This window comes from Cygnus atratus, chromosome 22 (genome assembly GCF_013377495.2).
Source record: "Cygnus atratus isolate AKBS03 ecotype Queensland, Australia chromosome 22, CAtr_DNAZoo_HiC_assembly, whole genome shotgun sequence".
NCBI classification, from domain to species: domain Eukaryota; kingdom Metazoa; phylum Chordata; class Aves; order Anseriformes; family Anatidae; genus Cygnus; species Cygnus atratus.
Window position 1 is genome coordinate 469370 of NC_066383.1, and position 25709 is coordinate 495078.

The window sequence follows — 25709 nt, forward strand, 5'->3', positions numbered from 1 at the left end:
TTGAGTAATGGGAATAACGGGGGGAAAAAGGAGCAATGGGGTAAAGGGGCATTGGGGCAACAAGGGCAAAAGGGGGATGGGGAAAATGGGGTAACGGAGCCATGAGGAAATGAGGGGCAAATAGTAACGGGAATGGGGAAATTAGGGTTATTGGGGACAACGGGGGAAGGGGGTAATGGGGATAATGGGAGGTAACGAATGGGGTGATGGAGGGGAACGGGGTCAGTGAGGGGGATGGGGGACACTGGGGGTAATGGGGCACTGGGAGGCAACGAGCAGGAGTGGGGCCGGACACTGGGGGCGATGCGGGGCACTGGGAGGTGACGGAGGCATCGGGGTGACGCGAGCGTAACGGGGAGCAGCGGGGGGGGCGGGGGGCAGCTGCGGGGTTCGGGGCAGCGGGGAGGCCTCAGCAGGGGGGATGCAGGACACGCAGCCCCCCGTCACCCCACGGAGCCGCCGCACCGTGCATCTCTTTATTTCCACCACGGGCCCCGCAGCGCCCCTTTTTGAGGTGGGGGGAGGGGGGGGAGGCTCCCGACACCCCTTTTCTTTTTTTTGGGGGGGGGAGCTCCCGGCTCAGACGATGGCCGCCTCCCGCAGGGGCTCCCCGCCCAGCAGGCGGCCGGGCGCCAGCCTCCCCACGTCGATGGTGCTGCAGCGGCCGTGCAGGAGCAGCTCGGCGGCGGCGCGGCCGGCGGCGGGGGCCTGCTGCAGCCCGTGCCCGCTGAACCCCCCCACCACGAAAACGTTCTGCAGCCGGGGGTGCCGGCCCAGCACCCCGTTCTGGTCGAAGGCGTTGTAGTCGTAGTAGCCGGCCCAGGCGCTCCTCAGCTGGGTCAGAAACGGGGTGTGAACAGGGGTGCGCCCCCCCCCCCCCCCAAGTTTATTTTTTTGAGGGGGGGGGCACCCTACCTTCAGCGTCTGGAAGGGGGGCACGCGGTGCGCCAGCCGCGGCCAGACCTGCTCCTGGAAGAAGTCGTGGTCCACCTCCAGGTCCCCCGTGTCCGGCTCTTCCCCCTGCGCGGGTGACACGTCAGAAGGGTGTCCTCCCGCCCCCCCCCCCCCCCCCAAAAAACAACAACCCACACTGCCCCCCCCCCCCCCCAACCCGGGACGCACCTCGGGGGGGCTCATGCCCCCTAGGAAGTTGCCGGCGATGCCCTCGCGCCGAAAATAGGCCCCCGAGGTGTCGATGAGGAAGGGGCACTCCAGGCCCGGCCCGTCGGGGCAGTGCCACACGTAGACGTACCTGCGGGCGCAGCGCCGCGTCCCCTCTCCGTTTCGGGGCTAAAAAGCGCCCGAACAGGGGCAGCGGGGGGAAAAATTCCAACGTTCGGGGCCGGCACCGACCTCTTCCGAGGCTGGATGGGGAGGGGGGCTGGGGACCCCCCCGGCAGCCCGGCGGTGGCCGTTTCCAGCAGCTCCCCGGTCCAGGCGCCGGCGGCAGCGACGATGATGGCGCAGGCGATGGGCTGCTGCTCGGGGCTGTCGGGCAGGCGCACCTGGGGACAGCGGGGACAGTGGCGGGGGGCGGGGGGGGACGGGGTGGCCCCCAAGCTGGGGACGGTGGTGGCACGGGGAGGGGGGGGCACACGCTCACGTTGACATATTTCACGCGGTCCCGCGCCATCAGCGGCATCTCATCCTCGGCGGGCATGGTGAATGCTGGAAATGTGTGGGGTTTTTTTGGGGGGGGGGGGTGCGGGAGAAGGAGATTACAGGCGTCCCGGTGTCCGGCGGCGGTGGCAGCAGCGGTGACTGCGGTGTCACCGCGCCGGGGGCTCACATTTTGCCTCCCCGACGCAGCTGAGGACGCCCAGGGACATGGCTTTCCTCCGGAAGGCGTTGAGGAGGGACCAGGGGTCGAACCAGCCCTCGTTCTCCAGCCCTGTGGGTGGGGGGGACGCACACGGGCACACAGCCGGTGGCACCGCTGTCCCCAAGCCCCCCCCCCAGGCTGACACGCAACGCGTCCCCCCCTCACCGTAGGACGCCACAGCCACGTCCTCCGTGTTGATCCAGGGGAACTTGGCCTTCAGCTGGCTGGGGGACAGCAGGGCCACCTTGGCGCCTTCCTCCCTGGGGACAACGGGCATCGGGTGTGTGTGTTGGGGGGTGACAACACCACGGGGGGGGGGGGCTGGGGGGGGGGGGCAGGCCTCACCTCTGCAGCTTCACGCCGGCCTCCAGGGTGGCAGCGCCTCGCTGGGAGGCCAGGAAGAGGTACCCCGAGGGCTGGAACTGGAGGTCAATGGGGGGCTCGTTGGGCACCCACAGGTAGTCCTGGGTGGGGGGGGGGGGGACGGACGGACACAGCCTGGTGAGCGAGGTGTGGGGGTGAGCCCCCCCCCCCCGCTGTGTCTCCCCGCCCCCCAGACTCACGTTGATGTTGCGGAGGAAGGCGGCGGAGAAGAGGGACAGGCGGATGTTCTCGGGCAGGGAGAACTGCTGCCGGATGCCCCCCACCGACAGGACAGTGGAGGCCCGGGAATACTGTTCGGGGGGGGGGGTGGGGTACAGGGGGGTGAGAGGGGGCTCCCTGTGCCCCCCCCCACCCTCCCAAACGCCGGGGTCTCACCGTGGGGTCCCGCTCCACCACCAGCACCCGCATGCCGTGCCGCTGGTTCTCCAGCGCCTTCAGCCAGTAGGCGACCGCCCAGCCCAGCACGCCCCCCCCCCACCACCACCACGTCCGCCTGCTCCGGGGGGGGGCAGCTCTGGGGGGACCACGGCGGGTTCCAGCCCCCCGGCCCCGGCACCTGCCCGCGCAGCGTCCGACCCAGGCGGGACAGCGCCGGCCCCAGCTCTGCGGGGAATCGGGGCCGTGGGGGCGCAGCGCACGGACGCCCCCCCAGCCCCCAGCCCCCAGCCCCCAGCCCGTTCGGAGCCCCCCAGCCCCCCCTGCACCCACTGGGAGCCCCCCATCACCCCCCCCCATCACCCGGCCCCCTCCCCCTTGGGCCCCCCCCAGTCCCTTCTGTACCCCCTGCCCCCCCCCAGCATCCCACGTGCAGGTCCCCAGGACCCCCCCCAGACCCCTCCCCGAGCCCACTCTGCACCCCCGCCCCCCCCCCGGAGCCCCTCCAGACCCCCCCACGCCCCGACTCCCGCCCCCGTTTGGGTCCCCCCCGCTTCCCTGCGACCCCCGCCGCCCCGCCCCGGCTCCCCACGACCCCAACCCCCCAGCCCCCCCCCCCCGGCCCCCCCCTCACCGCGGAACACGTCGGAGCTCTGCGGGGCCGCGACCTGCAGGGGCCGCCCGGGGGCCGCCCCCCCCCGCGCCCGGGGCCCGATCCCGGCGCGCAGCGCCCGCAGCGCGCGCGCCCCCCCCAGCATGGCGCCAGGCCACGCCCCCTCCCCGCCGGACCACGCCCCCTCCCCCGTCAGGCCACGCCCCCTCCCTCTAAGCCCCGCCGCCGCCCCGCCGCCAATCCCCGCGCGCCCCGCCCCGCCCCGCCATTGGCTCTCCGCGCAGCCTGCGCCCGCCTCCCCTCCCGCCCCGCAGCCAACCGGCGGCCCCGCCGGCTGGAGGGGGGAGGGGAGGGGCGCCTTCCGGCGGAAGTACCCTGAGGGGGGCAGTGCGACGTGTGCGCGCAGCCGGGCCCGGCGCCCCGCCGCCGCCATGCTGGACTTCTTCACCATCTTCAGCAAGGGCGGGCTCGTCCTGTGGTGCTTCCAGGGCGTCCGCGGGCCCGCCGCCGCCGCCACCGCCCCCGTCAACGCCCTCATCCGCTCCGTGCTGCTGCAGGTCCGGGGGGCGCCGGGCGGGGCCGGGGCAGGCCGCTGGGCGGGGGGGGCGGGACCCTCGGGACCCCCGGGACCCCCCCCAGACCCCCCATCCCCCCTGGGACACCCTCGGGACCCCCCCGGGGCCCCCCTACCCCCCCCATCCCTCCGAGACCCCCCCTCCACCCGGGGCCTCCCCAACCCCATTGGGCTCCCCCCGCGCTGCCCCCTCCCACCCCAGTCTCCTCTGCCCGCCCCCCCCCCCCATATCCGCGCACGGCCGGGCGTGCGGTGGGGGGGAGGCTCTGCCCGGTGGGGGGGGGCACCCCCCTAGGGTGGTGCTGGGCTCGCTGGGAGGGTGGCTCCGCCTGGCAGCACCCCGGAGGGGTGGGGAGGGAAGGGGGGTATCGGGGGGGAGGTCCCCCCCCGCGCAGTCAGGCACTGAAGCGGCCGCTTCCTTCCCGCAGGAGCGAGGCGGCAGCAACTCCTTCACCCATGAGGCCCTCACGCTCAAGTACAAGCTGGACAACCAGTTTGAGCTGGTGTTTGTGGTAAGCGGCCCCCTCGGCGCCGTGCCGCGGCGTGTCCTGCCGCCCGGGGGGGCTGAGGGACCCCCGGGAAGGGGCGCGCTCAGGCTTGGAGGAGAACGGGGACGCTCATGGGAGGTTCGGGGCTCGCTCAGGAGCTCCGGGAGGGCTGAAATACCGGCTGGCGCCTTCCTGCCGGGCTTTCCGCTGCCTGCCCCAAACCTCCGGAAGCCCTCGCTTGGTGAGGAAGCTCGGTCAGGCCGGCACGGGCGGCAGCTCGCGCTTCGGAGTCGAAGCTTTCCCCGGGATGTCCTGTCCCTGGTGTTCCTCCCGCTCTGCCGGTGGCACGGCGCTGTGGAAGAGGTGCTGCCCGCCGGGAAATGCCGCAGCTGGGCCAGGCGTTGGAGGGAGCGCCCCTGGGATGCGGCGTGAGCCCTGCCGGGCACCCAGAGGGACGGGGAGGGCATGGGAACGGCCGCATGTGGGGCACGGGCAGCTCGCACCTCCCCGCTGGGACAGCAGAGCTCGTGCACACGGGGCTGGAGAAAAATCATCTGCAGCAAGCCGGTGCTTTTGGCACGCACCGCCGCGGTTCGGCTCCCTGGGTGGGGTTGCTTTTGGCTCGGGGGTTTTTGGGACGAGAGAGGCTTTTCCCTGAGGGTGCTGGCAGTGTCCTGCCCAAGGGCCGTGCTGTAGGGTTTGGTTTGCTGGGTGAGGGCCGCGGGGCGCGACACGACCGTCTCTTCAGCCACGCGGCGCTGCGGGTCCCCGTCAGTTTGTTTTAGTGTCCGTGGTAGGATCGAGACGTAAGCGCTGCAGCTGGGACGGGAGCCCCACGGGGCGTTACGTCCTAATGGAACCACAGCACAGGACGGCCGCCTGAGAAGTCTGCGGTGACTGCGCCTCCTTAAGGAAAGCCGCATACGTGTGTTCGGTCTTGTGCTTTAGAAAACGTTCTGACCTCTCTCCTTTAAGCGCTCTCTGCCTGGCTTCAGTGAAGCCCCACAACCTTCCCCGGGTGCCTGCGTTAAGCACAGGGCTTCCTGGTTTTTCGGTACAAGTCGCTGTCGCTGTGGGGCATCCAACCTGTTTTTATTGGTGTCACGCTTCAGCGTGAAGCTCTGCGTCGTGCCGCTTCCGTTTCTTTGAGGACACGTTAAAAGCTTCGGAGGTTATATTAGGAAACGTAGCCTGAAGCTTGCATCGCCTGGTTGCTGAACTGAAAGCACCTCCTGTCAGGTGCCCGAAATCTGGGAGAGCTCGTTGCCTCCTCCTTGCCAGCTGGATGTAAGAGCGGTTAAGACTTCTTGTGGAGTTTGCGCGTGCCGCTTGCGTAGGGCAACCTCTTTTCCCTGTGCTTTGTTGCAGGTGGGCTTTCAAAAGATCCTGACTCTAACCTACGTCGACAAGCTGATAGATGACGTGCACAAGGAGTTCAGAGACAAGTACCGCAACGAGTTTCAGCAGAAAGGCGCTCTGGGCCTCCTAAATGGCACCTTTGATTTTAAAGATGACTTTTTGCGTCTCCTCCGGTAACGACCTTTCCTGCCGCTGCAAAGCTCCCCCGTGCCCGGTGCTGTGCGGGGCGGCAGGGGCTGTGTCCCCGCGGCTGTCGCTCCTTCCCCTGCTGGAAGGAAAGGCAGCCCTGTGGGTGCCACCCGGGGCTAGGGAGATCCGTTCCGCTTTTGCGCTGCCTGCTGGTAAATGCCCTGATAGCTGGGAGGGGCTGAGCTCTTTGAGGCCGCCATCTAGAGCGGAGGTGGTCGTGGGGACGGGGGGCCCAGAGCTGGAGTTTGGGCTGATGTGCGCTGTCCCGCAGGGAAGCGGAGGAGAGCAGCAAAGTCCGAGCTCCCACCGTAATGAAGACGTTTGAGCAGTCTGTGAAGTCTCAGAAGACTGTCAAGTGTATGATAGAGACCCGAGGGGAGAAACCGAAGGAGAAAGTCAAGACCAAGAAGAATAAAGGCTCCAAAAAGGAGGGTGAGTTGATGGGAAAGGTAAAGCGCGTGCGTACCTGTGGGGTGTAAATATTCCAGAGCCGTGGAACGCGGGTCCCAGCCTGCGCTTCGCCGCTCCTTCTGCATCACCGGAGCGCTGCTCAGGGGCCTTTGCTGTTCGTGAAGGGAAAGCCCTGCTTAACAAACGTGCCTTCTTGTTATGACTGAGCCTGCTGGACTTCAAGAGGCGTTTGGACAACGCTCTCAGGCGTAGGGTCTGGGCTTTGGGTGGCGCTGTGCGGACCCAGGAGCTGGACTCGGGTCCCTTCCAACTCGGGATATTCTGTGATGCCGTGCCTCCGGGTGCCCTGCTCTGCGGGAGAGCGGGCGTGGTGCAGCAGGGGCCTTCCCGTGGGCTTGGCCTTGCTGAACTGCCCCGTCACGAGAGGAGGCAGCTCGGTGCCCTTCGGGAAGCAATGCGAAACCGCCAGCAGGACTTCAGTTCGGCGTGTCTCGGCTCTGTCCTTGGGAAAGGAAGCTGGGAGCACGGTGAGGAGGGCTGGCGGTGTGAGATGCAGCCCTTCAGCTGGGACAGCGACAGGCAAAGGCCGTTCTGGTGTAACGGCGCTGCCGTGCCGCGTGTGTTCTTGGCTCTTCCGTGGGGAGTGACGCGTGCGTGTCGTACGTACAAAGATGTTTTGGGAGGGCTGGTTGGTCAGCTGCCAGTCTTGGGAGGATCGTATCCCAAATGCAGCCGCCTTTGGGCCAAAATAAGGTGCTCCCAGATCTTGAGGCTTCCAAAATCGTAGAGGTGAGGCTGGAGCAGGCCTCTCTCTTGACAGAGGAAAGCCTCATGTGGAGTCGGTGCAATGCTGGGTGGTGGTGGCGTTGCCTGTTCTGCAAGGCTGAGCTTGTGCTGGGCTCCGTCCCGCAGGAGCGGAAACTGTTACAGCATCCAATAAAGCAGCCCCGGGTGAGAAGCAGCCCTCGTCAGCTGGGGACAGGGAGGAACTGACCAAGGATGAAATACTGCAGAAGAACCGGGAAGAATTCTTCAAGAGGCACATGAAAGCAGGCGAGAAGTCCAGGTGGGTAGCGAGGGTACGGACAGGTCGTGGCGAGTCTGCCTGGGCTGCAGACCAGCTCTTTGCTGGTTGTGTGTAAAAGAAGCTCTGTGCCATCCCTCAGCCGTGCCTGAGCCTCTCCTTCCTGTAGTGACCCTGAAAGTCATCCCGCTAATCATCAGACCGTGCTCAAAGTACAGTTTAGAGTTCAAAGTGTAGACCTCGTGTGCAGGTCCGGATCTGTTTTTGGCGAGGCTTTCCCACGGTGAGTCAAGGGCGCGTTGGTGCCTGGTTTGGGTTAAAGCAGCCCACATCAAGCGTGATACAGGACTAAAGTTCAGATAAATAATCTATGGAGGCCTGGCATCGGCCAGTTTTAGCTTTGGCTTCTGCCTTTTGGACACCTGGGCTTTGAATTTTCATGGCTTCTAAGGAGGCGTTTGCTCATTCTGAACAAAATGTGTTTCTGGTCTTTGTTTTAGCAAGTCCCCGAAGCCTGATGCGCAGAAGGAGAAGGGGAAGAAACCCCGAGTGTGGGATCTGGGCAACTCTAATGCCAAAGTGCTCGATTACAGCGACTCCACTACCAATGGGAACTCGGAGGCCTGTCCTGTGGAGGAATTCGACCCTGATGTGGTAAGGAGAAGCCAGGTCGCGATGTCTGCTTCAGTGCATTGTTCTCGAATCAGCTGGGCATCATGACCGCAGCTTGGGCTCCACGGCTGGCGGAGAGCTAGAAAAGGGGATCGCGGCGTCCAGCCTTGTGAGCGTAAAGCGCTGGCTAGAGAACGTTTTCTCCTGCTGCGACAGGAGCGAGCAGCACCAGTTTGCGCACGCTGGGTCAGACAGCTGAGCCCTTCTGACGAGGATCTGTGTGGAGTTGCTTCTGCTGCTGATTGCAGTTGGCGTCACTCCTGGTGGCGGTGAGGGCAAGCCAAGAGGACAAAGTTGAGCAGCTGCCGCTTCTCAGTACGCTGCCTTCCCCTTGCAGGCCCTGGGGGATCGAAATCGGGAGCCCGGCCGCCTCTATGACCTTGAATACGAGAGCGATGAAGAAGCTGAAGAGGAGAAGGTTATTCAGAACACTTCAAAACCCAGGTAGGAAGCTCCTACAGCCCCTGACTGCTACACGCTCCTCGTTTTCCCTCCCATAACTCATCTTCCAGTCTAACCAGTAACACAGCGGAGACAAATAGGTGTGTTTGTCAGCTGCGTGACAGGCTCGTGTGTCTCCCTGCTGCTGGCGGTTGCACGCACCGTGCCGCTCACACCCGAAGGTAACTACTGTGCTTCTCTGCAGCACAAAGAAGGGTGGCCTGGGAGGCATGTTTGGCATGCTGAAAGGCCTGGTGGGCTCCAAGAGCTTGACAAGAGAGGACATGGACCCGGTTCTGGAAAAGATGAAAGACCATTTGATCGGTAAGCGTGGGTCTGCTGCGTGTGGGTTGGACTGGGTGGATCAGGCAGGCCAAGCCGGTTCCCGGGTGCTGTGCTTAGGGTGGGCTCCAGGGGGTCGGGCAGGGCCCACGGTTTGGGGAGTTGTTCTCACAGGAAATGTCGCAGGTTCCTGCCTCCCCTCTGGGGGAGTCGTCGACAGCGGCAGAGGACAGCAGTCTCGTCTGGAGGGGGGATCCTGCCGCTCGGCCTTCCCTCGATCCATCAGACTGCTGGGGCTTGGTGGGACGCTGATGTCCAAGCATGTGGCACCTGTTCAGCCCCACTAACCCCGATCTCTTCTCTCTCCCAAAGCAAAAAACGTGGCAGCCGAGATCGCAGTCCAGCTCTGTGAGTCAGTGGCTAAGAAACTGGAAGGGAAGGTGATGGGAACATTCACCAGTAAGTGGCTGCACTGCACTCCTTGCTTTTTTGGTGTGTGAGGCTTGCTGCCCTGAATCTCCTGCTTCTCTGACCTGGTGCTACACGGAATCGGGTAGTCCCAGCAGCTGCTGCAGCTGTGCTGCTGTTGAGTTTCCTCTCAAATAAGTGTGGGCGATCCAAGCTGCACGAACAGGCTTGACCCCAGCTATTTTGGAAAGAGAGGGAGGCCTGTGACTCCTGCCAACTTTGTTAAACTGAGCAACCATATATGATGCTTTGGAAGCCACCAGGTGTTGTCCTGGCCTCCTAATGGTTGTGGGTTGGGGCTCAGGGCTTCCCTGGACCGCTTTCCAGGTGCGACAGCTTCTCTTTATGTCTTCTTTTTCCCAGCGGTGACCTCAACAGTGAAGCAGGCCCTACAGGAGGCTCTAGTGCAGATCCTGCAGCCCCAGCGCCGTGTGGATGTCCTCCGTGATGTCATGGATGCGCAGCGTCATCGCCGGCCCTACGTGGTCACTTTCTGTGGTGTCAACGGTGTCGGGAAGTCCACCAACCTGGCCAAGGTAGGGCACGGTCCTGCCGGCTCCCTGGGACGGGGTTGCTGAGTTCAGGCCACGGCTGCTGACGAGGCTTTTCCGCTGCTGGCTGCAGATCTCGTTCTGGCTCATCGAGAATGGCTTCAGCGTCCTCATCGCCGCGTGTGACACCTTCCGCGCGGGAGCGGTGGAGCAGCTCCGCACGCACACCCGCCGCCTCAACGCCCTGCACCCCCCGGAGAGCCACGGCGGGCGGACCATGGTGCAGCTCTACGAGAAGGGCTACGGGAAGGACGCGGCGGGGATCGCCATGGAGGCCATCTCTTACGGTAGGAGGAAGCTGGGAGCAGCAGGGGCTGTCCTGGGGGCCCTGGGCTTCCTCCTGCTCATGCCACCTCCCCGCCTTCCCAGCTCGTAACCAGGGCTTTGACGTGGTGCTGGTGGACACGGCGGGCCGCATGCAGGACAACGCCCCGCTGATGACCGCTCTGGCGAAGCTGATCGCGGTCAACGCTCCCGACCTGGTCCTGTTTGTTGGGGAAGCTCTGGTGGGAAATGAGGCTGTGGACCAGCTGGTGAGTGCCGAGAGTTTTCCTGCAGGGCAGATGGGAGCAGAAGGTGTCTGCAGGTTTTGTTGGAGGAGTCGTGGACAGCGTCAGCATCACAAGCGCGTTTCTTGGATGCGTTCTCTTCCTCAGGTCAAGTTTAACAAGGCGCTGGCTGATCACTCCATGGCCCAGACACCCCGGCTCATTGATGGAATCGTGCTCACCAAGTTCGACACCATCGATGACAAGGTAAGGAGGCCGCCTCGTGCCCCAGGAGGGATTTCCTTTTAACTGGGGCCTTGCAGAGAGCTGGTGTGAGCACCCGTTGGTGATGGGAGGAAAGGGAGATGCAGTCAACAAACGGGGCGTTTCCGTGCTGTCCTGGATGCAGTTCTCTGCGTGTAAACGCACTGCCATCATCTAAACAAAATTTAAGCATGCTGACTTCTGTGCCTCTGGAAAAACGGCTGTGAGGTATCTCGGTTCACAAGCATTCTTGCAGCGGGTCGTACAGAGTTGGGACTGTACGGATCTGGACAACAGGAGGCGGCTGTTTGATGTGGTTCCCTGAGGCTGCAGCACTGGAATAGCTGCAGCAAGCAGAGGGATCTGCAGGGAGGAGCACCACAAATCGGGCCTTCAAACTCCGGATTAAATGCCGTGCGGAGTAACAGCACTAAAACCTTGTGGCAGGGTGAACCCGCTTGTGCAGCATAAGGACTGAAATCCAGAGAAGGAGAAACCCTGGTGGGAGGCGAGTTGTGGCTGTAGGTGGTACCGATACCTGGCTCTGCGATACGTGACACCCCAAGGGGCCTGCGCCACTGGGAGCAGCCTGTTGGCAAAGAGCAAAGCAGGCTGAATCGGCTCTGCATCTGCCTGTTTTCTCAATTCCAGAGCTTCAGGCTCAGCAATTCTGATCTTTGTTGCATTCTCGGGTCCTTATTTTCCTTCCATGTCACGGCGTAGGGTGAACTAGAACTAGTTCTCTGGAGTAGCAGGCTCTGTACAAGCGGGAGGAGTGGGGCTTTTTATTTTTATTTTTATTTTTTGGAAATACAGCCCCCGTCGGCCCTGGCTAAAGATGCTTGTCCTTGGCAGGTCGGCGCTGCGATCTCCATGACCTACATCACGAGCAAGCCCATCGTTTTTGTTGGTACTGGACAAACCTACTGTGATCTGCGTAGCCTTAACGCCAAGGCTGTGGTCGCAGCACTCATGAAGGCCTAAAAACAACGATTGCACCAAATTGCTGTTTGCAGATGTCTCAGAAGAACATGCTTTACCCCGTGACTGACTAGTCTTTCCAGTGTAGTGCAAAACAGAATGAAGGGATGCGGGTGCGAGAGCTGTGCTTCCCCTGCCTGCCCGTGCCTCCTGCCACTGGCTGCGTGAGCGTGAACTAGGACGGTGGCGTTTCTGGTCGTTGTGCTTGCTCCAGTTAGCTCCGTGCTCTCCTGCCATATTTATTGACTACAGTTTATTTTTGGATAGAAGCCGTCTTCTCCAGCTGGAGCACTCGTACCTGCTCAGTGCCGGGGCTTCACCCAGTGACAGCCTTTCCCCGGGTCCCTTCATTCTGTTTAAGTGACTCAGCCTCCCTCACACAGAGGCTGAAACCAGAGCTTTGTATTGTTCATGCTGTACGAGTGGCAATGCAAGGACTTGCTGTGCTTTGGGGCTGTCCAGTTGTTAGCAGCGTCTGGGGGGTTGGTGGAGGTGCTTACCGAGCCTGTGAGCTCTGCTTCTGATTTCTAGACCAGCTTAGGGAGGATGCGGGCTTGTTTGTCAGGCTGGAGGCAGGCAAGCGGTCCCACAGGCCGCAGAACAGCAGCGTTAGACCATCTGACCGGTCACAGTGCTGCTAGCTTGATGGTGGCAGCTCACCAAAGTTGATAAACCAAAAATTGCAACAGCCTGCCCCCGTGCTGGGCAAGCAGGGGCTAGAGGGGGGATGTTAAATTGCCTTAAGGTCCCTATTTCTGTTGTCAGTGGGATTCTGCCGCAGGGCACCCAGGTGCCGCATGTTGTGGCGCGAGCTGGGGAGCTGTGGCAGCTTGGTCTGACCATCCGAATTGATCGCCAGAGGGCGACGAGCCCCTGCGTGTCTTCTGCCTGCTGGCCTCAGTGTTACTTGCTGCCTCAAATATGCTAGCAAAAGGAAAAAAAATACTGGAAGACAAGGGTGGCTGCTTGCTGCTTCCCTGCGCCCTTTCTCCCCCTTTAGAGTGCCTCTTGATCCCGGTCTAAAGTGCTACACTGAATAATACAAAACTCTCTTACAACGTCTTGTAGCTCTGTCTTGCAGATGTGCTATAGTGCAATAAATTGAATGCTGTCTGCTAAGAGACATAATTTATAAATAAACTTCCTAATTTGTTTTCTGCGTATATATAACTTGCCTTCAGCAAGGACGCTTTTCTCCTCACGGGGGAGACAACTCCTGCCTCCGGCTTCAGCCTGCAGGAGTCCAAGTCCCGGGCAGGCTCTGTGAAAGGTCTGAGCGCAAACAAAACACCAGCCCCCAGGGGGCAGCTGAACAGGCCTTTAATACAAGCTTCAACATACAAAATACTGTACAGTACAAAGAAAGGACTAGAAAACTAGAGCTTCAAGTAAAAAAAAAAAAAAAAAAAGCTCAAGTTTCATTTTAAAGTGAAAGTACAGAATACAAAAGCACTAAGTGTGAAATTACAGGAGGCTGCACTTGAGGTGGGGAGAAAACAGTCCCCAGGCAAACGCACCCTTGATTAAAAAAAAAGACAGTTACTACATTAAATCAGGCAGCAGTCTGAGGAAACGGCCCGGCCCTCTGTCCCGTGCCTGATGTGTCTCTGCGAGTCTCAGTGCGTGTGGGCGAGAGCAGCGGCTCTGGACGGGGCTTTGCTCCTCCCTTGGACTGACCTTGGAGGCTGCACGCTTCCACGGAGCTGCTGGCTCCTGCTGGTCCCGTCCCAGGGAGGTTCTGCGGCACTGCTCCTGGGCAAGGCCGACGCTCAGGTGCTGCATCCTGTGCAGAAAGGAAAGGCTCCGTGAAACCTGCACGGGGCATCCTGGGCTCCCCTGGCACCTGGGGAGGCTCCAGCTGGGCAGAGTGGTGAGAGAGGGCGAGGGAAACGCTGCAGGGCAGGTGGGACCTCTCTGAGAGCTGCGCGCTGGGGCCGGCCCTGGAGGCGCCGTGCAGGACAAGCTAGCTGTGGCCGCTGTGCCGGGAGGGCAGGCGGCGGTGCCCAGCTCTGTGCCCCAGCGCACAGCCGCCGTGCAGGAGCTCGGCCTGCTGCGGCCGGGGCTGCTCGCTCTGAGCTTGGGGGAAAATCTTACCTTTTATCTCGTCGCGGGCAGCGGCGGAGCCATTCAGCTGCTGTCCCTCCTTAAGCACACCTAAAAAGGAGCGGAGGGTAAGCACCAGGTGGAAAGGTGAGAGCATCAGAGGTGTTGAGCCCGCGTTTCTCCGGGAGGGCGGAGGTGCTGAGAGCGCTTCAGAAGCGATCGGTGCCAGGGATCTGAACGCAGCACTTAGTGCTGAGTAGTTTCACGTGACAGGCTCTCCCTCTGGGTTTTACCTTCAGAACACGCACCAGCAAGGCTCTGGCTAGCAAACTTGCTTCTTTTTTCGGATTTTTATGAGTAGTGAGGTCTCTTACATGTTAAAGCATTAGCTTGGTCTGCACAGCCTGCAGGTCACTGAGACCAAACTGTGAGACTGGAACGCTCTTTCCTTTCACTAGGAAGGGAATAAACAACATGAGCTGCACCTCAAAAATTGAGTCTGGATGTGTTGGAAGCAGTAGAGCTGTTTTCACTGTATGACCGTAACTGTGATTGTGTGAAAGCAAGCCCCAAATCCAACTACAGTTGCAGACAATTTGGAAAAAAAATATCTTAGTAATATAGCACAGAGAAAAGGGGCCACACTGCCTGCACTGCAGACATCACAATGACCGTCAAGAACCGTGCTGCTGGGACAGGATGTCACCCAGCACTGCCTGCAGCCCCTGTACCTGTCCGACCCCGCATGGCGATCTCACTCGTCAGCCTCTCGAAGTACTCAGGCAAGTCTGCGTAGTTATCTCCATAGGAAATCACTTTAATCCCTTTGTCCAGCATGTTCTCGCGGAGCTTCTTGAACTCATCCACATCTCCTCGCCGCACGAGCATAAAGTGCTCCAGGTCTGACTTGTGCTTCACAGCTTCTAAAAACAGGGCTTGAAACGTGGTGTCATCAACAGTCCAACCACAGCCCAAGAATAGGAATGACTTATTTTCATACAGCTTCTGAATCTCTCGCTTTAAAAAAAAGAAAAAAAGAGATGTTCTTAGTAAAGGCAAGTTTTATCTTCACAAGGTGAAAGATAGAGTACTTGGCTTCTAATTTATGAGACTCTTCAGGAGTGTCACCATTCCCTCAGCCCACACGCGAGTGTGGCGAGGTGTTTTTGCAGATTAGCTGGCTAGAGCAAGTTGCTCAGGAATTTGTCCCCTTTGTTCTATTTAAGAAAATCCAGGGTTCTGATCACCCTGCGTGAAGCCCGGCTCTAAACTCATGTTTTACGCTCAGCTGAATCTTTGCCCAGTTTACAAACAAGCTTGCCAGGGGCTGGAATGGGAAATGGAAGATTTGTATATACAGAGTTCTTAAAATATGTAACCTCAAGTCAGTGAACGCATGTTCTGAGCAGCTGCAACAACCGCAAGGTTTAGCGAGGGGCAGGTGATTGGTCTGGCAAACACAGGTTGGGGCAGGCTGGAAATTGTTCTTCGCTTTTTGACCCAGTGAAGCTAAAGGAAAAAGCAAAAGGAGCTTGTCCATCCCTGCCGGTGCGCCGCGCACAGAGCCAGCGAGGTGCCTCACCATGACCTCCGTGTTGCGCAGCACGTTCTGGTACCCGGCCGGGTGCAGCACTATGCCGCTCGGGTTCGTGTACACGCCGTGGATATGCAGGACGCTGAGCTTCCTCTTCTCTTGCGCCCACTCCAGCACCTGCACAAAACAAACCGCGCCAGAAACGTTAGCGAGAGCAGACAGTTCAGCTTCCAACAAGTTGCTATGGGGATATTCCTTACTAAGGTCTCCTGCGGCTCCTGTTCTAGGATTGCTTCCGACCTCTTCAAGCGTTGAATTACGTGCTGTCAAAAAGACAATTTTGGAGAAGCTTCTCAATGAGGCAGCTTCTTTTTCGTGTTACATCTTATCTCCTCAAGGGGGCCCGAGTGCAATGGCCTCTACATCACAGCCTGCAGCGGCAGCCTGTTGCACTTGTTTGGTTCAACACTTCAGCTGAATGGCTGATGCCACAGGAAGAGACCCAATCAATACGCTGGACTCAACAGAAAAATGGGACAAACTCTAAATATTGTGTCAGCATGCTTCACGAGACTACAACGTGCATTTCTTGGCCCCTCTAGGCTCTGGGAAGATCTGAGAAAGCTCAGCAGCTGACCTTCATTCCAGAAAGCCACTTCGTAGGCGTTCAGTTTACTCCTACGGACTGCGGCTCATTTAAGCTTGCAATAATTAGAACGCTTATTTGTATCGCTCTAAGTCCTTCCGGCCATGTAGGTTAAGAGGTCACACAGGAAACGTGAAGCACAGAAATGAGTCAGAATGGAAAGAGACTACCTAAGTACTTCACAGCACCCACACGGTGCGTGCGCACCAAACAAAGACACCGTGCTCTCCACGAAGAAAGCCCGCAGCGTGAAGACGAGGTGGGCAGGCAGTGGGGAGCGCGGGCTGTGCTGTTCCACGCTCCCATTTTCTGCCTGACTGCAGGCCTGGGGCCGCTGGGTAAGGAGGGAGGGTTGTCCGAGGCGAGCAGCTACAAACCCAGCAGCACGGCGGAACAAGCTGCAGCACAGGGAGTTACCGCACACGGAGCCGCTCGGCCACTTCGGAAAGAGCAGGGAGAGTAGGGGGGATGGGGGAGGAGGAAAGCACCCAGGAGCTGTCTCACAGGCTTGAGCCCTGAGAACGCTATCACGACGAGCACTCATCGGTACGAGACCAAAATAGACAGGCCGGCTTTGGTTCTCACTCAGGGTTCCTGGGTCAGTCAGATCTGTCAGTCCGAGCCTTATGTGGAAGCAAGGCTTGCGATACTTCAGCAAGGCCAAGCCACGAGTTTCAGGGACAGAGATCAAAGAAATGCCAGGCTCAAAGGCTCCTCCTGAGCAACGGATGTCAGCCAGTAAGCACAGCGCTTCAGAAACAAGCCTGCATCTTCATGCCTCTGCTCGCTGCCCCCAGCTGTCAGAGCCTCTACATGGAGTTCGTCTAACATGGTGTAAATTCCCACGAACAGCACAACCCCCTTACATGGGCATAACAGCACACCCCGCAGCTGCGCTGCCCTGTGCTGTCCCAGCTCAGTCCTGACATCAGAAAGAACCATCATCTTTTACCTTCTTTTCATCCGTCAGGTCAAGAGACTCCAGATGCTTCCCCTGGTGCGCCGCATACAGTTCCAGCAGGTTATCAAAGTTCGTGGTTAACACGAGTGCCCCATTTTCCATTAGGTGAAGCACAGACTGAAGCAGCTGCTTGCCAGAATCTTCCATTTTAGATTCCAGGTCATCAAACACCTCGTATAAACAGTCTTTGAAAAATGTTGAGCGAACATTGCTCGTGCGCTGAGAAGCGGAGAGAGATTAAGATCAGAGCCTGGTTTCTTTTAATATTTCATGCCAAATGAATACACAAAAACTCCCCACGTTTCTTGAAGGACTCTGCAAAGCTAGAGGGCCTTGCAAGGCAAACGCAGTGCACTTCTATCAGATTTTTTTTCTTCAGGTTGAAAAGCAAGACCATGAGAATGGTTGAAAAGAGACATTCATCAGAGCACCGCTCCATCCAGACTCATCAGCACAGCTGTGGAGGTCAGAAATAAAGGAGCGTCACTCTCCACAACTGAACGCTGGGATTTCCTCCTGCCCTCCGGAGGCTCCCTGGCACGCTCACCATTAACTATCCAGAAGCTGGTACGCACCCAGCCTGAGAACGAGACCTAAGCAGGCACAGGAGGGCACATGGCTGTTTGAGGGGACACACAGACGCCTCTTTGTGCTCCTGTTTGCTGCTGACGGTGCCTCGGCCACGCAAATGCAGATCTGGCTCAGAGTCATCAGGCCCAAAGCACCGTCCCAGGAACCCAGCGCAGTAAGTGCCCTTGCTCGGTTCCCTGCACATATGGTACTCGCCGGAGGACTGGCGGATTTCCAAAAGCCAGTTCCTACGGCAGGGGTGGGAACCTGGGACATTTACGTACCCTGCTCTAAGCACACTCACCGGAGACAGCTTCTGGATAAGGTCATGGGCAACGTGAACCAAGTTCTTGTCTTCGTGGAGACACTTCTGAAACCTTTTGCTCTCTTCATCTTCCAGAAGATCGAAGTCAATAGCAGCATCCAGGAGGGCCTGGATTAACCCCTTCCAAGACTTCAGTGCTGGGACTTGGGGAGCGACCGCTGCGCTAATTCCTGTCCCAATCACCAGAACAAGCTCCCGAGGCTTCTTGGTCTTTAGGCTTGGCAGCAGCTTCCTGCAAGAGGGGAAAGCAGCACAGCTGGCAGCATCATACACCGAGGGATGTCCTGGGTCACGGCACATGCAGACCAAGGACAAGACTGCCTAAATTTTGCATCAGCACGTCCACTAGGGTTCTCCGATAAACCGAAGAGAGGCAACTCGGTGTCCCCTAAAGGCGGAGCCCAGCTCCACAGGTCGGTATCAGATGCTCACGGCTACACGGTACGGAAGTGCGACGTCCCAGGGAAGGCCAAGGCCGCGCAGCACAACTTCTGAAGCACAGCTAAGTCCCTTGAATTTTGCAGGTCGGGAGGGCCAGAAGTCTTGTGAATGACAGTAACTGGAAGCTAACAGAAAAGCTGGAGACACTGCAAAAGATGCGGTGAGCAACACAGAAAGTTACTCGTCGATGCAGGGGCGCTTTTAACACACGGGCCGGTTTAAGGCCTCGTCCTGCATCAGGAAAGCACAATCAGAGCCCCGTGAGGAGCGAACACAGCCATCACTGTGCCCAGCCCAAACAGGTGCCCGACACCACAAAGCTTCCTCTGCCTTTAAGCGACAGGGGCCAAGGGGGGGCTGAAGACAGCAGCCCTCTTTAGAGCAGCACAAAAAAAAGGAAGCGGGGGCTTCCTCCCAGCGCTCTGCCCTGGAAAGGCCCTTCCCACACCCCAACCCTCCTTGCTGAGAGGACTGCTAAGCCTGGGCGTTGCTGTGCCAGAAATCCCTTCCCTGTTATGTTCTCAGTGTCAGCGGGACGCTCGAGGCCAATCTTTTACAAGGCCACGTCGTAAGAGGAGTCTAATCAAAGGGCTGCCTGGCTATATGCTCCTTACCTGCTCCTCCTCCCCTCTTCCTTGTTCCTGGCTTCACACCTGTACCGTGCTTTTAAATTTGATGCTATCAAACCTTCCTTAAGTGCACATACTTCTCCCCATCCTGTTGTGCCTAAAGGCAGCCTGGCGGCAAGCTGCTTTTGTGAGGCAGGGAGGGGCCGCAACTTCCCAGAGAACCTCAGCCTTGAGCAAAGCAGCAGCCCGGGGAGGCAGCCGGCTTGGAAGGACTGCTTTTATCTGCAAACGTGATCCTCTGCAAGAATGGGAAAGGAAACAGACACCCCGCAGATGGAGCTTTGCTTTTTCTCCTCTACTGCCTAAGAAAACAAACGAGTTAACCTTTTCTTCAGAAGGAATTCACCGTTAGCTGCTGCGAACCAGTTCTAGATTTAGCGGGTTTTAGTTTGGGGACTGCAAGTCTCACCTCCAAACACAGGATTCGTGCTAATGAACTACTACAGAAACACAACTAGAAACTTAGGTGCTGAAAGCCAACAGGTAACAAATACCCAAGAAGAGACATTCTTTTCCTGCACTGACAAACAGACTCGTGATGTCCTCAGCAAGGACAAACACCCACGCAGCCTCTCCTGCTCATTTCATTCACTGGGCCAAACTGGAGACAAAGGCCAGAAGAGACAGAAAGTGCACTCCAGCCCTCCGGAACCCATAAATAAATCAGGTGAGTGGAAGACAACTCCCTAGATGAATCAGCTTCTCCTTTGCGGGTGTCCACGATCTGCAGGTATGTCTTAATTCCAGAGCTAAGCCCATCACAGCAGCCACAGTAACAACCTTGGCTGGAGAGAAGCGGAGGTATGCCCAGAGTTAGCGCCACGCTCAAAACGGAGCAGGTCCCCACGCAGAGGACTGCAGGAGGACCTCCTTATCAGCGCAGGCAGCCTCGAGAGGGGAGTTATTTAGCCCTCACGTGCAGCGAAGTCAAAGTAATTTGAGTAACTGCCAGCCCTCCTCGGAGCCACCGTCCAGGCGGAGTGCAGAAGCACAACTGCCACAAAGAGGCCTGGTGCTAGGGGTGGGCAGCACCTGAGTGAGGGTTAACACCAAACAAAACCACAGAGACAGCGCAGAGAAGCCAGCTTTCTGTGCAACCATGCATCCTGCCTTAGGGGTTAAGAAAACAAGCAGCAAAGCAGTTCTTTGGTACATGCTTGGCATTAAGGCCTTTGTTCCACGCAGGGCAGGAGAACACTCGTTAGAGGGCAGGGCCAGGGACAGCACACAGCTCTCGGCTCAGCAACTGGAACGAACGACTGCTAAAGCTTTGTGCCAAACGTCATTCTCTCTAAAGGATGATGCAAGATTACAGAAAAAGCTCTTAGGAGAAGAAATTCGCTGGAGTATAGTTAAATTTACCTGGGCTTTTTTGCAGGTGGCATTCCATCTTCCAACAATGTGTCTTTACCCAGGCTCACCGTAGAAGCCATCCAGTTTCTATAGTAGACAAATCACCACAAGCAAAGTCACTACATGCACGCAACACGACGCGGAACACACCGCAGGTTTTTGTTCGGCCAGCTTGGAACGGGCAGGTAAACACCTAGCTTTGTTATCTTTATGACACCGCCTTCGGGCCAAGCATCGCACTTCCTTGGTTTTGCACTTTGCACGTCGGCTCTCGTCCGCCTCCTTAGCTTCTTTTACGACCGGGTTTGCTAAGGCCGCCTGGCTGCTCCGTCCGCAGGGCGCCGGAGAGCCGTCCCGCGGGCGGCGTGCCACTGCCCCTCGGAGCCCGAAGGGACGGCGGCGGCAGCACCCCCGCCTTGCCGAGCACAGCGCTGCCAGCCCCGCCGAGGGCTGGGTGCCGAGACCCCGGTGTCCGTCGTGGGCCGGCACCACGCTCCTGCCCCGCGCGCCCCGCACGCCGCGGGGCCCTGCCGTCACGGTTACGAAGGCGGCTGAGCGCGTGCCGCAGCCTCCGTTTCACCTCGGCCATCCTCCTCCGTCTGACGGCCCCCTTCCGAGACGCTGCGTGCTGGAGAACTCGCTGCTTCAGAAAGAGCAGGAGGAAAGGAGCGCAAGATTTGCACTGGCTACAAAAGGCTACCGAGAGGACTCCGTTCTCCAGCGATGAGGGAAGGATTACCAGCCTGCCGTACAGCTAGACGTGCTGGGGTCTGACCTTAAAGCCGACAGAAGGGAAGTCATATTCCCAAGAACTCCTCCAATAGCCCATTACATAAAATACAAAAGGCCTGCCAGCAAATGCTCCTCTCCCACTTGCTTCTCCAAAATAAGTCTATTCAAACGAAAAGCAAGCAGAGAGATCTATTCACCCTTATCTGTTGTTCTTGCCAATTGCAATGAGGAGTCCAACGACAATTCTGGTTTCTGTTAAGCCAACGGCAGGCTTTTGCCAAATGTGAACGTACAAAAGCAAGCGGCCTGCAGTGCCAGCCCTGTCCAGGTACCGCAGCCTCTCGCTGTCACGCAGCCGCAGCGAGAGTCGAGCGCTTCTCTCCACATGAGGCACCAGCAGTCTCTTCCGCAGCTCTGGGAGCAGAGCTGCAGCACTCAGACGTAATGCACAGGAAAACTCTACCCAGGTAGGAAACCTCAGCTGGGCCGTAAGTGTGAGCAGGAATCACTTAGGAGATTGTCCCAAGCATCTCGATAACTCATCCTTTCACGCTGGATAATGAGAACGGGACGCGCCGACGCTCACAGGAGCAGTGCTGACAGCGTGCTCGCTGGCCTTCCGTGTCTCACCCCTTCTGAAAACCTGCACCGCAAGGGAACGCCTGGCAGAGGGGAGCTGGGGAGCCAGCCGTGGCACTCTGCCTCCTGAATCCCCACCCAGCACACACTGCCCGCCACCTAAATAATCACCTTTATTTTGCGTTCAAGCTCAGGTTCAAGACCAGACTTTTAAAAAGCACTTAGCGAGTGAGGAGTCAGGCTCCAGCCAGCTGGGCTTACACACCCCACACTTGCGAGCTCCTCCACCACACACCCTTTTGAATGTTGTACCCTGCGTTAAACCCGTGGCAGAGCCCGGCTGCACTTTTACGCTGCTCCAGGAACTCCGATCGGAGGCTGTCTCCTCCTGTTCACCCCGCGTGCCCCCCCGACACCCACTCGGGCAGCCATCGGGCCCTGCAGAGAACTATTTCAGGGGGCAGCTGCCAGGGAAGCCCACGCTCTGAGCGGTGCTGCCTGGGGGGCAGGAGGAAGGAAGCGGGGACCACGCGCACGGGCACTGCTCAGGCAGGCGGCCGGACGGGCAGTGACGTCGAGCTCACCCCGAGCGGAGGCAGCCAGGGCAGGACACAAAACACCGAGGGGAAAAAGCCCCGTCAGGAGGGAAAGGTCTCTCAGTTTTGCTCAGGTGATTCTTCCGGAAGGACAGATTGCTCCGCAAAGCCAGCCAGGTTTTAATTAACGGCGTAAAGAAAGAGCAAACATTTCAGATGAGCTAGGGACTAAAGCACAGACCCGTCGTTAACTCGAATATTTAAGGAAGTTTGTACAAAGCAACACGCAGAGCTCCCAGCGCTGCCCGGGTTTGCCCTCGCTTCTCTCCTAGGCAGCACACGTAACAGCCAAGGGTAAAATCCTCCCCAAAATACCAGCTCCTCAACTGGTTGGGTTTACAGATGTAATTTACCTTTATACTGGCTTTACGCTGCAAATTATCTGTTCTCTGAGACTCAAAACCCAAGCCTATCTATAAATCCCTACCTGGGCTGCCCCGTGTTTTGCTTGCTCACAAATTAGCTAACCCCTTGCCCCATCACCGCTCGCGTTTTGCTCCTCTTACACGTACACAGTATTTGGAACAGCACAGGGCGGCTTAATTTTTAAGTGACTCTAAAGCATTAAGGACATTTCAAAAGTCATTTTGAACTTAGGAAAAAATATCCCTTACAGTTACCAAGAATTAGCTTTCTAATACCATGAACTTCGATTTTCATCTCTACTTACTGCAGATGACCAACAAGAAAAAAAACCAAAACCAAAACCAAACCACAAATAATGTCTGGACTTCTGCTGTCTCCAAAAAAGTGCTGTTTGTTCAGAGCTTTAACAACAGTAAAGCTCTTCCTAGCTACAGATTATTTCTCTCAAGATCAAGTCTTGGAAATTCAGCCAGGAAATGTAAAGCTCCGGATTTGCAGCCTGGGAGAAGGTCTGCTCTCCTGGGGGACAGATCACGCAAGCACAACCACGTTCTGGCCAAGGTAACTAAAATTAAACAGCGTTATCTCAGAGCACGGCACCACTGCTGCGGGGAAAATCCTGCACAGGGCACTTGGCAGTGACCGACTGTACCGTCAGCGTCCCACGGAGAAGACGGAGACGGGACCTTGCAAGACAAGAAGCACTTCTCCAGCTTCCTCCTTGAAACGTCCAGAGCTCGCCAGGTACTTAGACTACAGTAAGCTGGAGACGGCACAAACACCGCCCTCGGCTCTCCCTCCCCCTCCGCACCTCGGAAATTCGTTAATTTACCTTAAAGCCTCTGAGGTACAGCTAGCTCCTGCTGACTGTAGGAGTGACTTTGCTGATTCATCGCTAAAAGCAAAATAGCGGAACAGAAGGCAAGAAAAAACAGTTAAGGAAAAAAGAGAGACGGTATAATGTCGCTTCCTACTTTTAATTTGGAAACAAAGGACTGTGATGAACACTGAATCGATGCTCTGTGCTCCCAGAACAGATTTTCCCAAGGAACTGTTACCTTCAAACGATGCGCAAGCTGCCAGCACTGAACAAACTTTCTTCCACAGAAGAAGCTTTAACGACAACAATTCCATGTTTCATACAAAGACGCATCCAAGGAGACGGCTGTGAAACACATGAAACACAAAGCCCTAGCTAAGCTAAAACCAAATGCCTAAGCAGAGGATGTGCCAAATTAACGCTGACATTCGCAGGGTATTTATTTACAAAAAGCCTGCGCTAACTCTATCAAACAAGTGGAACGAGGGACTACGCGGGAGGGACCACGCTGCTGGTGTCACTGCTCAGTGTCTGGCCCCTGGGCACAGAGCCACCCTGGAAAATTTACGAGGCGTTTTCTCTCCGCACGCATCACCCACAGGATGGGCTGTGGATGCCCTCTGTTTGCCTGCACACTCGGCAGCCAGTACACAAGTCAACTACACTTGAGGACCTGAATATTTAAAGTTTAAGCAAATTAAAAAAAAAAAAATGTTCTTCCAACTCGGTGCTCTTCAGTGAGGAGCTGTTCCGCGACAGACTCGTGCTGGGCGGCATCCCCTATGGGTGCTGCTGCACGCAGCTGACAAGATATAAACACGCAGAGCCCCGCTGATTAACGGTGTTTTAACACCATAAGGTATAACCAATCACTTCCTATCAACTTCTAGAGATTGAAAAGTTGAGTTTGTGGCCGCGAAGGCGCAGGGTAAAGCGGGAGCCCTCCAACGTTTTTGGCTGGGCTCAGCCACCAGCAGCACACGCAGAAGCACGGAGCAGATCCGGCTCCTTCGATGGGCGCGCCTCACACTCCTGCCAGCCCTGCATCTGTCATGGGCTCGAAACTCCGGCACTGCAACATCCACGTATTAATCCAACGGAAACGCTCAAAGTACAGAGCTAATTAGATAGCGAAGCAAGTACAAATCCTCTGCTCATCTATTATTTTTAGCTCCTTTGAGAGCCACCTGCGGGGGCCCAATTCAGAACTGCTTTCTAAATTAAGCTGCTTTAAGATGGTGGAAATAACGCAAATATTACAGTTTAAAACTCGCCAAGTTTCAGGTAGGAGAACCCGGAAGGAAGTCAACGAGCTGTCCTTGGCCGATTCCTGAGCACTGCCCTTCCACACAGGAGCTGCAGTTGCAGCAGGCTCGCGAAACCCTTCCTTTCCTTCTGACACCCATGGCAGGGTCAGACTGCAGGCGTAACGGGGACCTGCCAAGCGAACAGAACAAGCCCTGCTCCGCTTGCACCAATGCATGAACGCAGCCCTCTGCCTCCTCTGATGCCAAGTCAAGGTACCAGCAGCCGAGGTTTTAATTAATAGTGCAGTTCTTCGCATGAGTCGAATTCCCCCCGGCTGCATTAAACGTCACCGACTGAAGCCTTCAAGAGGTCTGTACCCTAACAACAACGCCGCACGGGAAAGCGGCTGATGGGCTCCAGACAAAGGCGTTCAGACACAGGCTCCCCGTCTTGGGGCTGTGCCCAAGGCCAGGCCGGATGGGGCTGGGGGCAGCCGGGGCTGAGGGGAGGTGTCGCTGTCGCTGCCCGCGGGATGGGGTGGGACAGGGTGGGCTTTGAGCTCCCCCCTAACCCAACCACTCCGTCGGTCTGCCGGCCTCGGGCAGGACCCGCCTGGGGGCTGGGGCTCGCCCTGCCGCAGAGCCCCCCCGGCAGCCGCCTCACCTTTCCTCCTGCGTTGCCCCCTCCTCGCCGCCAGCCGCCTGCGCTACACCTGTGGGGAAAGGAAAGGAAGAAATTCTTTTCAGCGGGTGGCCGCCCTGCAGTGTTTTCAGGGGAAAGCACTGGAAGGAAAACAAACAAAAAAAACACGTTTTGGGGGGGGGGGGGGGAAGGCCCTCTGAGCGGGGCGGCTGAGGTGTGGCACCAGGATCCCCCCAGCCCCTCAGGACCCCCCTGGCCCCTCAGGTCCCCTCATGTTCCCTCAGATCCCCCCCAGCCCCTCAGATTCCCCCCCCGTCCCCTCAGGACCCCCCCATCCCCTCAGGTTCCTTCATGTCCCCTCAGATCTCCCCCCTGTCCCCTCAGGTCCCCTCAGATCCCTCCCAGCCCCTCAGATTCCCCCCCCCCCGGCCTCTCAGGTTTCGCCCCGGTCCCCTCAGATCCCCCCCGGCCCCTCGGGACCCCTCAGGACCCCCCCCGACCCCCCCCCCGCCATGGCGGCCCCGGGCTCCCCTCAGCGCTGCCGCCCCCCCCATCCTCGCGCGCGACCCCGGCCCGCCGTCACCACGGCAACGCCCGCGCTGTCGCCATGGCAACGCTCCCCGCTCCCCCCTCCCCTCTGCCCGCCCTCCCCGCCCGCACCTGGCGCCGCGCTCCCGGCCCCATGAGGAGACGCCCGGCCGCCGCCGCGCCCCGCGCAGGCGCCCCGCGGCCCCGCCCCCGGCGAGCTGTGGGGGGGAGAACGGAAAGCGATTGGCCCGCCCCCTTCGCCACCGCCATTCCATTGGCTCGTAGAGAAAGGGGCGGGACTTTCCTCCTG

General features: G+C 58.6%; 3 protein-coding genes across 7 annotated transcripts; 1 reads left to right on the forward strand and 2 right to left on the reverse strand.

The window, feature by feature from the left end:
* Window positions 1–462: 462 nt before the first annotated feature.
* On the reverse strand, window positions 463–3350 carry FOXRED1 (FAD dependent oxidoreductase domain containing 1). The gene is given in 12 exon segments (XM_035555600.2): window positions 463–834; window positions 916–1020; window positions 1123–1252; window positions 1354–1505; window positions 1604–1668; window positions 1790–1891; window positions 1988–2082; window positions 2168–2286; window positions 2386–2496; window positions 2582–2680; window positions 2682–2809; window positions 3216–3350. Coding segments are annotated over 12 exon segments (1485 nt in total). The 5' UTR covers window positions 3340–3350; the 3' UTR covers window positions 463–579.
* A 171-nt stretch (window positions 3351–3521) lies between these two features.
* Window positions 3522–12539, forward strand: SRPRA (SRP receptor subunit alpha). Of its 2 annotated transcripts, XM_035555936.2 has the most exons (14): window positions 3522–3751; window positions 4197–4280; window positions 5625–5788; window positions 6076–6236; window positions 7128–7281; window positions 7740–7893; window positions 8249–8355; window positions 8558–8676; window positions 9007–9093; window positions 9466–9638; window positions 9727–9940; window positions 10023–10186; window positions 10310–10408; window positions 11261–12539. In XM_035555936.2, the coding sequence occupies exons 1-14, from the start codon at window positions 3626–3628 to the stop codon at window positions 11387–11389; spliced, it is 1935 nt and encodes a 644-aa protein (XP_035411829.1). In that variant the 5' UTR covers window positions 3522–3625; the 3' UTR covers window positions 11390–12539. The 2 variants fall into 2 exon arrangements, with proteins under 2 accessions (XP_035411829.1, XP_035411828.1); XM_035555935.2 differs by having other exon boundaries at window positions 3542–3751; window positions 10023–10408.
* A 151-nt stretch (window positions 12540–12690) lies between these two features.
* FAM118B (family with sequence similarity 118 member B) lies at window positions 12691–25618 on the reverse strand. 4 transcript variants are annotated; one of them, XM_035555939.2, is made up of 9 exons: window positions 25532–25618; window positions 24893–24941; window positions 19898–19975; window positions 17445–17697; window positions 16562–16789; window positions 15012–15140; window positions 14161–14446; window positions 13481–13540; window positions 12691–13169 (listed from the first exon to the last, which is right to left on the reverse strand). In XM_035555939.2, the coding sequence occupies exons 3-9, from the start codon at window positions 19966–19968 to the stop codon at window positions 13156–13158; spliced, it is 1041 nt and encodes a 346-aa protein (XP_035411832.1). In that variant the 5' UTR covers window positions 19969–19975; window positions 24893–24941; window positions 25532–25618; the 3' UTR covers window positions 12691–13155. The 4 variants fall into 4 exon arrangements, with proteins under 4 accessions (XP_035411832.1, XP_050571031.1, XP_035411831.1 ...); XM_050715074.1 differs by adding an exon at window positions 15224–15286 and having other exon boundaries at window positions 17445–19975; window positions 25532–25616; XM_035555938.1 differs by lacking the exons at window positions 24893–24941; window positions 25532–25618 and adding an exon at window positions 15224–15286 and having other exon boundaries at window positions 17445–18052; window positions 19898–19981.
* Between the last annotated feature and the right edge of the window lie 91 nt (window positions 25619–25709).

Coding starts and splice junctions, on each gene's coding strand:
- SRPRA (XM_035555935.2), top strand. CDS start 3,626: ATGCTGGACTTCTTCACCATCTTCAGCAAGGGCGGGCTCGTCCTGTGG. Junction 7,894..8,248: donor AGGAATTCGACCCTGATGTG/GTAAGGAGAAGC, acceptor TTCCCCTTGCAG/GCCCTGGGGGATCGAAATCG. Junction 9,941..10,022: donor CATGGAGGCCATCTCTTACG/GTAGGAGGAAGC, acceptor CCGCCTTCCCAG/CTCGTAACCAGGGCTTTGAC.
- FAM118B (XM_050715074.1), bottom strand. CDS start 17,765: ATGTGCCGTGACCCAGGACATCCCTCGGTGTATGATGCTGCCAGCTGT. Junction 15,287..16,561: donor ACCTGACGGATGAAAAGAAG/GTAAAAGATGAT, acceptor TCTTTTTGACAG/CACGTAATTCAACGCTTGAA. Junction 13,541..14,160: donor CGCCATGCGGGGTCGGACAG/GTACAGGGGCTG, acceptor GCTCCTTTTTAG/GTGTGCTTAAGGAGGGACAG.